At 40.7% G+C, this 12,102-nt stretch overlaps 1 protein-coding gene across 1 annotated transcript in view; it reads left to right on the top strand.

Annotated features, from left to right (window-relative positions):
- PRTG (protogenin) overlaps window positions 1-9,965 on the top strand; it is a 78,372-nt gene extending 68,407 nt beyond the window's left edge. Inside the window, 5 exon segments of the mRNA XM_063412583.1 lie at window positions 3,368-3,550; window positions 4,130-4,250; window positions 5,198-5,363; window positions 6,338-6,442; window positions 7,481-9,965. Coding sequence (XP_063268653.1) covers window positions 3,368-3,550; window positions 4,130-4,250; window positions 5,198-5,363; window positions 6,338-6,442; window positions 7,481-7,843 — 938 coding nt within the window. The 3' untranslated portion in view covers window positions 7,844-9,965.
- The last annotated feature ends 2,137 nt before the right edge of the window (window positions 9,966-12,102 follow it).

The following is a 12,102-nucleotide window of genomic DNA, read 5'->3' as shown; positions in this document are numbered from 1 at the left end:
CTCGTAAATCCAATTACATCCATCTTAGTTCCAATGTAACCATGATTGTGATGGTTTCATTTTGCAAATGCACTCTTTCAAATCTGAAGTCTCTGAGATGCCTTGCTCTCCAGAAATAAATGTTTAAATGTGGCTGTGTGGGTTTATATGTTTCTGTCAATCACTGCCAATCTCATTAGCTTAGTTTGCTTAATGAACTTTCTCCTACTCCCAGTAAATCACTCTGCAAATTCAATTTAACTCTCTGGCTCTATTCTACTGCTGAGCCCCAGCTAATCTCACAGTACCTTGGGTATGCTTATATGAACTGAAGTCACATATCTGTCATTAAATGTAGAGACAGCATAAATTTTTGTAGGTACTTTTCTGAATAATACTGGGATTTGACGAGCTGAATCAAGAACAGATTTCTATTGTAGCCAGAAAAAAAAGGTAAAAAGCATTTATTGTTCCACTGATAGTCAAAATAGACAGACAATGTTCTAATAATGTCTTAAACCAGAGGGGAAAGCTCAGCGTTACAGAGTAAAGTCATGTGCTGAGCAGCCTATTTCAGAGGATTGCCCTGGAAGAGTTACTGTGTTGTTGTTGTGTTTTCTTACCTGGCTGGAAGCTTAGTAGTCAGCAGAGAGTGAGGCTGTAAATTTTCCGTGGAGATAATTCTAAAACCTTAATGAATATGTTCTCACAGAGGATAATTCATTTCACCATCACAGACAGTGATCTGTTCTAGTTCAGAGCTGTTCTTCATGCTGCTCCTGAAGAGAGGACAAAGGACCAACAGCCCCTCTGAAGGTGGCAGTGCCACTCTCTGCTGCAGCTCAATGGTGTTTGTCAGGCTGGCCTCAAACAGAATGGGCAGCTGGGAAGAGTAACAGGAAAATGACTATTAAACTAAATTTGTGAAAAACAACTAGTCTCTGAAATATCAGTCAGGTCTAACTACAGGGGAAGATTGAGCCCATGGGTTTCCACTATTAAAATTGTTCAATGAAAGAGTAATTTAAATAAAGTTTTCCAACTAAATTGTTGGAAGAAACAGCAATATTGTTACATTAAAGGAAAAATTGACTGTTAATTTTTGCTCAATAAAAAACCCAGCAGATTTAAATTCATGGAGAGCTTCTACTTGAAGACTAAATGGTGTCATTCTGTTGATGATACACTGTATTTGCTGCATGCAGCAAAGTGGCTGAATTGCTTTCAGATCCATCGTTCAGCTCAGTCGTGCCTGTGAAACTGAGCAGCATCTCTGGTAGTATTTCACCAGAGATTTGGGATGACAGGATGGCAATAACAGTAAACATTTTCATGTATTCCCATACTGAAAGTGTTGGAGGGAATGAGCAAATGGAGAGCTATAAATCTCAGTGTATTACTGTGCCCATCAATGCTAGAGCCACAATTTCTGCATTTTGACAGATATATTAGGGTTTGAGGCATGGCGTGGAATTCAGGCATCCTGACACACTAGGACAGTCTGTTGTGATCTTAGTTAAAATACAGATGAAAAAGTCTGTGAAAGGAAATTAGTATGTAGATATAAAACTGGGCAAATACCATGATCAGTCCTGTGACAGTCCTTTCGTAAGTAATTTGAGGTAGGAGCAGGGTTTGGGTTTTTTAATACATTTATTCTGATTAGATAGTTAACCCTATGCAATAAATAACATTGTTTTGTCTCGATGCTGAACTCGTTCTGCAGAAGATTTGTGAACTCTTGACTCCATTCCATTCTCATACCTCCAGAGAAATCCCCCCAAATTAAAAAAAAAACAAAAAAAAAACACAAACCAACCCTGCAACCTATAAAAGTCCTAGAATGATCTTCAGTTTATGCAGGAAATTTTCTCCCAATCCACCCCCTAATTTGACTGAGCTTGTGTCAGGCCTGGCAGAACCAGAGAACATAACTGCACAGTGGTGCTGATTCATGGTGTGAGTGATCTTCCAGCCAGCACCCCCTTCGTCCCTCGCTCCCTTCTGGTGCATCACAAGTCACAGCCCTTGCACACTTGGTGTGCAGTAAATCAGCACCAAGTGCAGAGATTGGAAAGGAGCTGGTGGCGAGGAGCCTGTGATACTGAAATGTGACCTTTCACCCTTGCTGGTGCTAAATATTACAGCTCCTTTGGTTACACATGGATCACATTTTACTTCAAATGCTTTCAGCTAATGTTTTTTTTTATGGAAGAACTGAAATAGCTTTTGAAGTAGCTTCTTTTTTTGCCAAATGTATAATCTTTTCTGTCAACAAAATAACCTTATATTTTATTGGCTCTTATGCTACCATTAATTTTGGCTTCTCAAACTGATTTAAAAAGTTAAAATTTTGACTTAAGTCCGAGAAAATAAACAGAATATGTGAAAGTGAAGAGATAGATTTAGTGCTGTAACTAAATTTAATTTTAATTTATTTATTTTAATTTATTTAATTTTTAGTGCTGTAATTAAATTAAATTTAAATTAAATGCCACTGTTAGGGAAATAAAAGCAGCATATTTCTATGGTAGCAAGAAACACAGGCATTTTAGAAATAAATTGGAATTCTAAGCAGTAGTTGCAGTCCCTGGGCAGGCAAAGCTCTCATTGACTTTGATAGGAGTTTTGCCTGTCTAAGGACAATGCTAGTGAATCCTATTTATGTTCTTAATCTTTTTTCCTGCCTTCAGGGACTTTAGGAAATGAATCCCTAGCATACGATAAAGACATTTTCCGTAATATTCTTAGTAGCACAGCTTAGATGCACAGTAATCAAGGAAGCCTACACAGGTCTAAATAGGGTTTAATGTTATTTTAAAAGCATGGTATAAGGTGCTCTTGCAGAGCTGTTCTGTTCATTAAACTAGACCTGAAATTTGATAAAGTGAATCTGGATTCTTTTGTTACATCAATTTTCATTCCCGTTCATGGTGCAGTAGGTGGAGGAGAGGCACAGATGTTCTGTGTGAGAGAGGTTTCATGTTCTGGTTTCTCTGCCTGACAGTCTGGTTGATGCTGGGTGCATCTCCTGGCAGATGTGATCACAACATAAAGGCTGTCACACTGAAATGCAGCTGTGCTACATTTAGGGTTGGTGTGCTGTGTGGCATAGCCAATACTTGAATCTTGGTTTTGAACTCTGCTGGCACTTCACAGTGCCCTGTGTTCAAACAGAATGGAGAGAAAAGAAACAAGGGATGAGAAGGCAAAGCCCAGTGTTCATTCTGTAGCTTGTATATGCAGGGTAGAAGTACCAAAGTGATCACAATCCTCAAGCAAGATCTAGAGATGCTATTGGGAAAAAACTGTGGTCCCAATGTCTAAATCTGAGTCTTTTTCCCAAAATTTTGTCAAACTGGAACTGTTTTATTGTCTCTTTTCATAGGAGCCATGACCATGGCTTTGCTGGAAAACCTTGTAGCAGGAAACATCTACCTGGTTAAAATAGCAGCCTCCAATGAAGTGGGAGAAGGACCCTTCTCAAGTGCAGTGGAATTTGCTGTCCTGCCAAAGGAGACATCAGAGTCCAACCAGAGACCCAAACGCTTGGATTCTGGAGATTCCACAGGTCAGTAGCAACGTTTTGATCACTCTGTCACAAGTACTGGGGAGAAAAGATCCCTGTTTGTTTTAGCTGTAACCTCTTTCTGGGTAAACCATTCTGTTTTATGTGAGGCAGTCCTAACAGAGTAGCATTTTCTTCTTCTAAATGAAACAATTTAGGAATTTTTATCTCTGTTCAACTCAGAACTGGTCTAATTCTCTTGCTCAGAAATGGAAAGTTTGCCTTTCAAATGAGAATACATAACTGGTTTGAATTTTACATCAGTAACTTTGCAGCCAGTCTTCTAAGGCATTTAAGTCCTTTATCTGGCTTGAGATACCAGTAGCACTGGTCTGTCCTCTTCCTCCCCTCCCAGGACTGCACTGACCAGACACTCCTCTGGTCTTTATTTTCAAAAGTATTTATTTTCAAAAGTTTTATTTTCAAAAGTATAAAAATGTATGACAGAGAAGGCCTGGAAATCTCATTAGAAGGAAGCATTTGTCTCTGTGGTTGTAACTGTAACCTTATTAATTTCCTGACAGGGAGCAGGGGTTGACTCTTGTTATTTACTGAGCCTTTCTGTGTTCCTTTGTGATACAGCTTATTCTGACTATTACCATCTGGACCAGAAATCAATGACTGGCATTGTTGTTGGGGTTTGCATAGCCTTGACCTGCATCCTTATCTGCATCCTGATCTTAATTTATCGAAGTAAAGCCAGGTATGTTTTTGTTCTCCAAGACTGAGCTCTTTTTCAGTGCACTCACTCTTGGATGTGCCTTCTCCTCCAAGAGTGCTAAGTTCTCTGAAATACTCTGTCTCTTCACCTGTTTCTACCCAGTGTTGGAAACAAAGCACTTTGTTGGCTTTTCCTGCTCCACCTGAGCCTTCCTCCAATGAAAAGGAGGAAGAGCCCACAGAGGAGTGAGGGGTGGTGCTTTGACAGCTCAGTATGAGGCATGTTTCCAGCTGAACCCCGTTTTGGGTCAGATAAATGTGCTGCTGTTCATCATCTGCTGCTCCTGCTGAGCCCTCCAGCCTGCCCACACCTGGCCTGCAAGGCTTTAACCCCCTGGGTGCTGCTGGACAAGAGGAACTCTGTCATAAAGGAGTTCCATGGTGCAGATTTTAGAGCAGATCCATGCTGCAGTTTCTTTGCAGTGGTGCAAGCCACAGCCTGTGTCTGTCAACAGCTGCTAGAGGGTATAAACAGGCCCAGTGACTCTGCCCAAAACTTTGGGGTCAGAATAAATATAAGTCACTTGAAATAATAAATTAAAAAACTCTCTGAAAGTGCTTTTCAGTAGCAAGGGCTTTTTAGCTTACATGCAGGAAAAAAATGGATTGGGAAACAGTCTCTGTGTAGTATGGGAGAAAGGTCTTAATGTCATTAGTGGTTACTTCCTCCAAGTAATATTACTAATCATGACAATTCCTGTCTGCACATAAGCTTGTAGCCTACTGTGTATGATTAACTGGAAGCAGATGTTATTTTTATCACAAGCAATAACATTTAAATTCCAAGTGAGTTAGGAGTATCATATAACAAAATGTAAATGCCAAGAATATACCAGGATTACTTGATTAATAATAGCTTTGAAGTTTATCCTTGATTTTTTTGTATTGTATTCCTGTGGGACAATTTTATTCCTTCTTAACATTTTGTAGGAAAGCATCTGCTCCTAAGCCTGTGCAGCAGAGCACTGACCAGCTGTCACATACCAGCATCTCGTTAGCCAGTCCTAATGAGGTGGAGAAGAATATTGAAGGAATTGCAGAGAATGAAGAATCCTTATTGCCAATGATAGTGGGAAACAGTTTCATTGATGCTAAGGTACTGCGAATTTTATTAACTCCCAGGTCAGAAATCTTTCTTTAGAATTCATTGTTATATATCAGAGTCCTTATCAAAAGTAAAATATATATCCTACAGACCTGCAGGAGGCTGTTTTATTAATGGGACAAGCCCAAAGTTGGCAATCCTGGCTCAAATTTTCAAGACTTATCTGAAAGCTCAGCTAGAGATCTGGTTGAGTACATTTGTCTTTGACTGTACTCTGCAGATTGCAGAGTTTGGCCCTGGCACAGCATCCAAGGATAAAGGCTCCACAGACTCGGGGCTGCTCTGTGGCCTCTGCTGGTCCCAGGAGAAAAGTGAGAGTCCTGGTCAGCACCCAGCTCAGTCAGTGCCTGTGCACAGCCTGGCCGACCTTGGAACTAAGCAGGTGTTAAGAAAAGTATTCTTTTTCCATATATTTACTGGTAAGACAATGTTGCAGTTTATAAACTCACACAGAGTCAAATTATAACTGATGATGGCAGGATGTACCAGTGGATGTGCACAACCTTCAGCCCAGGAGTCCAGTGTGACAGCACCACCGTGGCCTCACTTTCACAGGCAGACACACTGAGGTCAGGCTTGTCCTGCTCACACTGCAAACTGCTCACACTGCTCCCTGAGGATACGTGTGAGAGCTCAGAGATGGAAATGGACCCAGCAGAGGCACAGACACTGCCTGTGAATGGCCACATTGTAAGGACTAGAGCAGGAGCAGGAGCTGGAATGCTTTGCTGTGTGCCTGCAGTATGGCAGCTTTGGTCTGGACAGAAGGCTTGCCACGTTTAGTGGGTCTGTTCTTGACTTGTCTCAAGCAGATGGGTACCAGACCACAAATACGTGACTCACTACTGAGGCTTCATTTGTCTTCATTTTCAGCATGGAACCAGTAGGTAGGAAGAGAAAAATATTTTCAAGTGTCTTAGAATTGACTTTATTAAAATAAATGTCTGCATCTTCCTCTGTTGTAGGGAGGATCTGATCTGATTATTAACAGCTATGGGCCTGTCACAAAGACTAATGGCAAGAAAAGGTGGCTGTTCTTCCAAGATGCTAAGAAGCCAAAGACTGAGGAGGTAATTGCTCTAATGGGCAAAGATGCACAATCTTTACTGTTACACCCTCTTTGCAAAGGAAGATACATAGTTTTCTGTTTATGGAAAAGCATTAACTGGATAGTTTCAGTTGTGTAAGGTTGATGGTGTTCTATCTCACCACAGTAAAGTCTTAGGGAAATTCCATTTTCTGACAGATGTTGTTGTCAGGACACTGTGACTCTTCACAGTTGGCAGACACTGATTGCTTACTTGCCTTAGTATCTGTGAGCAGAAAGATTTCTGTGTACTTTGCATTGCATGAACTACTTCTGCAGAGATTCTGCATAAATATAAATACAAATTAAATATGTATTTGCAAATAAAAGTAATGTTAAAGCAGAATCCTTTCCTACCCTGGCAGCTAAATTTTTTGTTGGCTGAAGAGAAACAAATTAGGGAAACAGGATGATATACCCAAAGTACTGAGAAAATTGAGAACCTGAATAGAACTATTTGGCTTCTGAAATTGTTGGTCTGGACATATTTGCTATTTGGCTGAGAAAAAGAGCAGTTTAAAACTAAAGCGTTAAACCAAATCTGGAACATTACTGTGCAAATTCACACCTATGGAGCATATAACCATTCTTCATTGCGTTTTAACTTGTATTGTCCTCTTGTGTGTTTAAGAAAGTCTTGACATACACGTTTTAAAATTGTATTGAAAAATATTTCTACAATCAGCTGTGTATTTCTGATGCCTCTATATGAAAAATATTTGCTATCACCCAAGGAGTAATGCTTTGAGAATATGCATGAGGGGATGGGAGGGAGCTCTACCAAGTGTGTTTTTAAAATACTCTTCACGTCTCTCCAGTGAAATAATTTTTTATCAGCCATGCTTATCTAGAAGGATTATTTCATCTACTGTGGAAATGTACGAGCAAGACTTGAGATTGATTAGTTTTAAACTCCTCTAGGAAAGCCCCGAGAGAAGCACTGTGGTGGAACGGGAGACAGGAGTAAAAACCCAAACGATGGCTCAGCTTTTCTGAGGCTCTGTTCTCTTTCCCCCCGCAGCCCCAGCGGAGGTTCGTGCGGGCGGTGTGTCTGTACCAGCCGGGCCCGGCCGTGCTGCTGGCCCGGGCGGGCTCCCCGGGCTCCCCGGGCTCCCCGGGCCGCCGCTCCGCCTTCCGGGCGCCCTTCGGCGGCGCGGCCGACGCGGAGCACTCGGCCAACAGCGAGGGCAGCCACGAGACCGGCGACTCGGGGCGCTTTTCTCACGACTCCAACGATGAGATCCAGCTCTCGCCCGTGCCCGGAGCCACCCCCCCGGGCAGCAGCCCCTTGGCCGGCAGGGACTCGAGGGCGGCCACGGAGCCCCCGCTGCTGCTCTGCGCTGCTGCCGCCCCTCTGCAGACCCAGCCCGCCGTGCCCAACTGAGCCCGGGCCCTTCCAGCGTGTGTCTGTTCGAAGGACAATGAACAGGGAGCCAAAGGTTCATTGTGGAAAGCCTGGCTAACCTAGCAGGTCTTCCATAGTTCTGTTGAATGTTGGGGTTTTGGTTGTTTTTGTTTTGTTTTTCCTATATTTTGATTTGTTTTTTTAAAGCTCACTCATTTTGAATGTTCAGTGGTCAAAAAATGTGAAAGGAGTGAAGATTTCTGACTGAAGTTAAAACTATGTCACTGGAGCAAAGGGAAGGCTGTTGGCCCTTTTGCTGACTATCTACCTCAGTTTGCCGAGAGGTGAACTCTGAATGACGACTGCTTTACCTCATTTGTGTTCTAGTTGGTCTCAGCTATGGAACTAATGATACTTCCTAGTAGTGTTGTTTTATTTTGGGGTTTTTTGTTTTCATTCCCACTCCCCCCAGTTGTGTGTGTAGAGAGAGAGTGTGTGCGTGCATGTGTATGTACTCAGTGATCAGGGAGTTGTATAGGTTGGTGGACAAGATTGTTTAGCTGAAGCTCTGTCTTTAAAAAGAAGGAAATCTCAGAGTATAAAATGTTATGATTTCATGTGGTTGACACAGAGTGTGTTAAAAACTGGGAGAACTGGAACTTCCACACATACAGCCACATGAAATCTTTTGTACCTCTTGGTTCCTTAGACCCTCAGTAAGCTTAGGACAGTGCCTTTCCTCAGAAACCTGTGCCAGCAGCTGCTGGCAGCATATATGCAGTGTCCCTGGGGCTCTGGGATGTGCTGGATTCCTCACAGTGCAACAAATATTGCCCCTGTATTCACAGTTAAGGCTAAAAGTCACAGCAAAATGAAGAATTACTCAGCATTTTCAAACAGCTTGGCTCTGCCTGAGAGTTAAGGAATGGATAACAACGCTGAGTATTCCAGTATCACAGTACTTCTTAGCAGTGGTGCCTTGCAGTATATATTATGAAATTACTGATTTGCCTTATTCCTTTTTAGTATTCATAAAGTTCCTTTGGAGTACAGAAAGATGCCTTAAATGCTTGTTAGATGTTTTAAGTAAACTGTAACATGAGTTTACAGTTCATTTTTACCCATCTTTGAGTGCTGATAAGCAATGCTAGCATTGTAGTGTCTCAGAACTGTTGTTAGGATGCAAACCCGCTCCTTGCCTTCACCTAGTGTGCTATTAGCCAGGAATTTTAGCTCAGGGAGTGACTTTGTCTATATGCCAATCTAAAACTCTGATTAGGCTACCATGAGAAATAAAAAAGCCAGAGCTTTAGTTGAAGAGTCTGTTGAAAGAGGTGAGTACTGCTACTGCCTCGAACCCATGCAATTCCTGTTTTATACTACCTCCTTTAAAAATGATTCTAGTGTTTTTTTGAATTTTGTTGTTGTTTTTTTCCTGTACTCAGGGAACGGTTTGTTACTTTTAAGCTGCCTCACGGAAACGTGGAGCAAACTGACAGGGTATCATTTTGTGTTTTAATAGGAGAGAGCGAGAGACAGGGAGGAGGCTGGAATCATCCAATGTTATAAACTTGCCTGTATCCAGTCCTCTTCTCACTCCTCCTCTTTCCCTGTTCTTCTTAAAAAAAAGAAAGAAAGGAAGAAAAAGAAAAAAAAAATTAGGCATATGTTTTTACTTAAAAAAAAATGTTTAAAATATAATGTTGTGAGAAATCAACCATAGGAACTCCTGGCTCTATGTAGTCTGTCAGAACTCCACTGACTTTACTGGGTGTCACCTCAGGTGTGCCAGGCTGCCTCCTGTGGTGCCCCTCAGGTGGTCAGAAGCTGTGGATCAGCCCTGCCCTCGTGGTTGGAGTGTGTTGAGGGATCAGGCTCTGCTTCCTGGAGCTCCTGCCCTTGGAGCTGCAGCCACTCCTGAAGCACGCAGGACACACTCACCTCTCCCTAACAGTGCTGGTTCAAATGGTTGAAGAGTGTTCTTGTACCAAAGACTTTTCTGTGGAAGAGAAGGAAGCCACATATTGTCCAAAAGGAATTGAACTAGTTAAAAAGCTATAGGTTTGAAGAGCTGAATACATTTTATTGTATAAGTAGTTACTAACAAAAAACAATAGGGCTTCTTGATTGTAGTAGCCGATTGCATAGGTGAGTTTTATGCTTCAACAATTTTAACTACCTTGAGCCTTTGAAGAGCCTTTAAAGAAAGTTATAATGCCAGCAGATATCTCCAAAGAATTCCAAGTGTAATTTTTTTCTCCAGCATGTAGTTGATGAACAGTACAGTATTAAGAAAAATATTTTTTAACAGTTTTTTATCTACTTGCTGAAGAAAAAGAAAATCTTTTCACCAAAGATTTATTTTTGGTCTTGTCAGGCAGAACATGTAGTGTACAGCAGAGTACTGTTTTTAGTGAGGTAAAGTGTGAATTAATCAAAACTAGAGTAAGAATGTGTAACTGTAGCATGAAGTTTCACACTTCATCTTTCAGAGTAGCCTCTTGTGTTAGTTGCATTCAGAAAGAGCTGATATGCAGATGGTAACTGCTTCTCCAAAGACTTGTTTGCTGTAAGTACTGGCAATGGGGTATAATTTTACAGGTAAATACTATAATCCTAAACTCTTTCTTCCAAAGACCCATTCCGTAGTTTAACTTAGGGATAATCTGAGAGACGAAGACTTCATATAAAATCTGCCAATCTTATACAGATGCTTGAAGTTCAATAGCCAAAGAGTTAAAAATACTCAGTCTATTAGAGAGCAGCACATCCAGAACAGGATTCATCTCTTAATGTTTTATCAAGGTACTTCTTATCAGCAAATAAAGAAAACCAAAGATATTTAAGGTTACCTCAGCATATAGGCAAGCTTAGTTAGGCATTAATTATTCCTTTTCTTTATTTTTATGTTAACCAAATAAAAAACACTTCTCCAGAACCCAGTCTACATTCATGTGCTTCCCTTTGGCACAGCCATGATTTCTACAGAACAAAAATCCTCTCCTCAGAATTCATGGCCTAGTACTAACATATCACAAGATTTTGTGTGAGAAAATTTGTCTTATGATTGAAAATGCCAACAAGGTAAGCAAAGGAATATCCAGAAAAATTGTAGAAATTGATAATGTCTCTATTGAGCTTAAGAGCAGAATCAATCCTTCATAATTGTAACAGTTCAAAATTTAAAAGTTTAAATGCTTCACAGCCTTGAAGCCAGTGCATGTAATTATAAATATGATCTTACAGATGATAATTTTTTTCAAAGTTTATACCTGTGGCTGTCTAAGGGAATAAGGTTTTCACTTTGTTCATTCCATTTGCCTAGAAAGAGCTGGCAGAACAGAGCAGGCAGACTGGTTTCAGGTTTTCCTTCTAGGTTATATCTGTAGAAACTGGGTCCTGGAGAAAAAGATATAATTTTTTAATTATAAATTTTACTAAATATGTTCTGGAAGATGAACATAAATGTGGAATTTAGTGTTACACTATGTGAATTGGTTTTGTTTAAGTGTAGTAAGAACTAAGGGGCCATGGCTGGTGTAATGAATGTATGTGCAACCCTTGTGTTTTAAAAAAAAGCAAAAGTGTTACCGTTGATGTGACTTGAAAAGCATCAAAACTTACAGAGGAGACCTCAAAAGTGACTTACCATGGTGATGGTGTTTGTAAGAGAGGATCTGCCCTTCAGGGCCACAGCAAGGCCTGGAGCCAAAACCAAATGCTCCGTCTGCCCACAGCTGCACTTGTGTGCTTTCTTCACATTTAACAATTCACAGCACTGTCGTCCTTCAGGAGTTAGCCAGCACTGTGACTGTGTGTGCTGTGCAGGACAGGGTACATCACCTGGTTACTTTTTAATAGCTCTGCTACTGTAAGAGAAACCTGAAAAATCTACATACCACTTTCAGTAATTTCCTATATTAGCTCTCCATTTTTTGGATAACTGATGATATTTTTAACAGAAAGGAGTATCAAGAGATTGCTTTGCCCATTTTTAATTATTCTTATAGTTCATTCTCTCTCTGGGTTTAATCCCTTGCTTTAGAGATGAGCTTCATCTTGTTTGCCTTATTCAAATCAGAGTCCTCATCCTGTTTCTTTTTAAGCCAATGGGAGAATCAATTTGTATTTCAGTTTGCATAGTCTGGACAAACAAAACAAGCTTTTGTTTGTTTTTTAACTCTTCATAATACTGTTATTTTAAAAGGACAGAATGATGATTGAAACTCCCACTGGCAAATGGATTTTTGTAAGGTAAGTCACCATGCATCAGAGGTTCTCTGTAACTCTACATCAGT

The sequence above is a fragment of the Prinia subflava genome, chromosome 15, assembly GCF_021018805.1.
Source record: "Prinia subflava isolate CZ2003 ecotype Zambia chromosome 15, Cam_Psub_1.2, whole genome shotgun sequence".
Taxonomy (NCBI): Eukaryota; Metazoa; Chordata; class Aves; order Passeriformes; family Cisticolidae; genus Prinia; species Prinia subflava.
Note: the sequence above shows the minus strand (reverse complement) of the source record. Positions and strands in the feature narration are given on the sequence as shown.